The 1,913-nt window shown below is 36.7% G+C and overlaps 1 protein-coding gene across 1 annotated transcript; it reads left to right on the plus strand.

The window, feature by feature from the left end:
• The first annotated feature begins 953 nt into the window (after positions 1 to 953).
• Positions 954 to 1,319, plus strand: LOC148940967 (uncharacterized). The gene has a single exon (XM_089105121.1). The coding sequence runs from the start codon at positions 954 to 956 to the stop codon at positions 1,317 to 1,319; it is 366 nt and encodes a 121-aa protein (XP_088961247.1).
• The last annotated feature ends 594 nt before the right edge of the window (positions 1,320 to 1,913 follow it).

The raw sequence follows: 1,913 nt of genomic DNA on the forward strand, positions 1-1,913 counted from the left end.
AAAGTGAAGAAAGCATTAAATATGAATTAAGGGAGTTTGAATTAGTGTGAGTGTGAAGTATAAATTGCCGAACATCTGGAATATGCAGCAAGGCGATATATTGCACTGGCATGTCCAAAAATGAGACGCAATAGTCGATCTAAACTTGTCCCAGCTAAAAATAGGAACTGGGCCACAATTAGTTGTTAGGGAAGACTTAAAGAGACAAGGGTAGAATATTTATAAAACGTAATAAGCTGTGACAAATCTACTTAAAAAGATAGAAGTATGAAAAAGTTTGTGACACTGGAAGTAAAGAAAGATTTTGTTTTTGATTAAGAATTAGTGACAGTTCTAAAGAGATTAAAAAATAATAAGGCGCAGAGTACTGGTAGTGTTATAAATGAGTTTTTTAAATATGGTGATTACGAAGCTATAGATAAATTACTAAAAATTATTGATATAATTTTTGAAAAAAGAAAAACTTTAGAAAGGAAGCCTAGCAATTTCAGGAAAGTTTTAATCAAACTACTTATAAGAAAGGTGATGAGAGTGAGTGTGTTAATTATAGAGGCAATAGCTTGGTTTCTCTAGGAAGCAAAATTATTTAGTATAATGGTAATTTTAGACTTAAAGATGCTGTATATAAGCTTTAAAAAAAGAGTGTGATTTTCGGAAGGGGCGAAGACGTGTCTATCTAATTTTTTCTCTTAGATTGATAACTGAGAAATGATAATTAAAAAGTGGAAACTCCACTCTTAGATTAATAATTTTGAAGTCACCAGACCCCTTTAATCCTCAGTTCAAGAGATTATGAGCAAGTGTTTGATTCAGTTGATAGAAGAGTTTTAGCAAGGGATCTTAACCTTGTAGGGTATACCAGATAAATACACTAATTGATTAGTTCTATTTGTTGGATCATTTTGATAGACTTCGTCGTTAGGAGCACAGCAAAGGCTATGGGGGAACACGGAATGGAACTAGAATGTGAAATTCTCCTAGACTTAAATTATGCTGATAATTTGAGCATCATAGATGAAAAAGTATTCAAAGTGAAGGAATTTTTGGAGGTTTTTAGATCTCAGGGTGGAATACTAGGTTTGAAAATTAATGTTAAGAAGACTAAGTCGCTAAGGCTGGGAATAATTGAAGGTGAAGAGGTAATGCTGAGTAACGGGAAAATCAATCAAGTGGACAGATTCACTTACCTAGGAAGCATTATCAGTAAAGACGGTGGGTACAGTGAGGACGTTAAAAGTAGATTAGCCAAGGACCATGATATATTTTCACAGTTGAAAATAATTTTGGAAGAATACGAAGATAACTATGCGATGATATGAAGATAGGCGATGACAGCGGTCAAGAATGGTTTTGAAGCTTGGTGCTCCGAAAGACGGTGAAGGATTTGTTAGATGTTTTCTAGAGAAATTTCCTACTGATTGTTTTAGGTACCCATCTGACTAGCCGCAATTCAGACTGCAAGCTGTACGAAAATTGTTGTTCAATCCTGGTATCTATTGTTATAATGAGAGAAAGGTTGAGATGGCTAGGACACAATCTGGGGATGAAGGATGACAGATTTCCAACGATCCTCCTCGTTCACCAATTATCCGTGGCCAAACGAAAAGCAGGTCGTTCCTGAATGGGATGGGGGGGATATTGCAAGGACATATTTAAGGGAAAGGGGAACAGATTGTGAGGGTGTAAATCGGGGGCTTTGAATAGGTTTGGATGGAGGAGTAGCGTGCGTAGCTCTGTTGGCCTCAGGCCGCTTGGTACTGGAGCGAGTGGTTAGTAGTAGCAGTAGTCTTATAAACTAACTTCGCTTCCATTTGTTCTTCAGAACTGGCTCGTTTTGCTGCTAAGTCATGTTTTATCGCAAAAATCCCCTTTTACCCTGCTTTTTCCGGGGCTATTAGGCGTAAGTTTTCTGA

Source organism: Artemia sp. Qi Xiang Cuo, chromosome 19 (genome assembly GCF_049724085.1).
Source record: "Artemia sp. Qi Xiang Cuo chromosome 19, ASM4972408v1, whole genome shotgun sequence".
In the NCBI taxonomy this organism is placed as follows: domain Eukaryota; kingdom Metazoa; phylum Arthropoda; class Branchiopoda; order Anostraca; family Artemiidae; genus Artemia; species Artemia sp. Qi Xiang Cuo.

Bases quoted from the DNA above. Each gene is read 5' to 3' on its own strand.
- LOC148940967 (XM_089105121.1), top strand. From the start codon at position 954: ATGGAACTAGAATGTGAAATTCTCCTAGACTTAAATTATGCTGATAAT.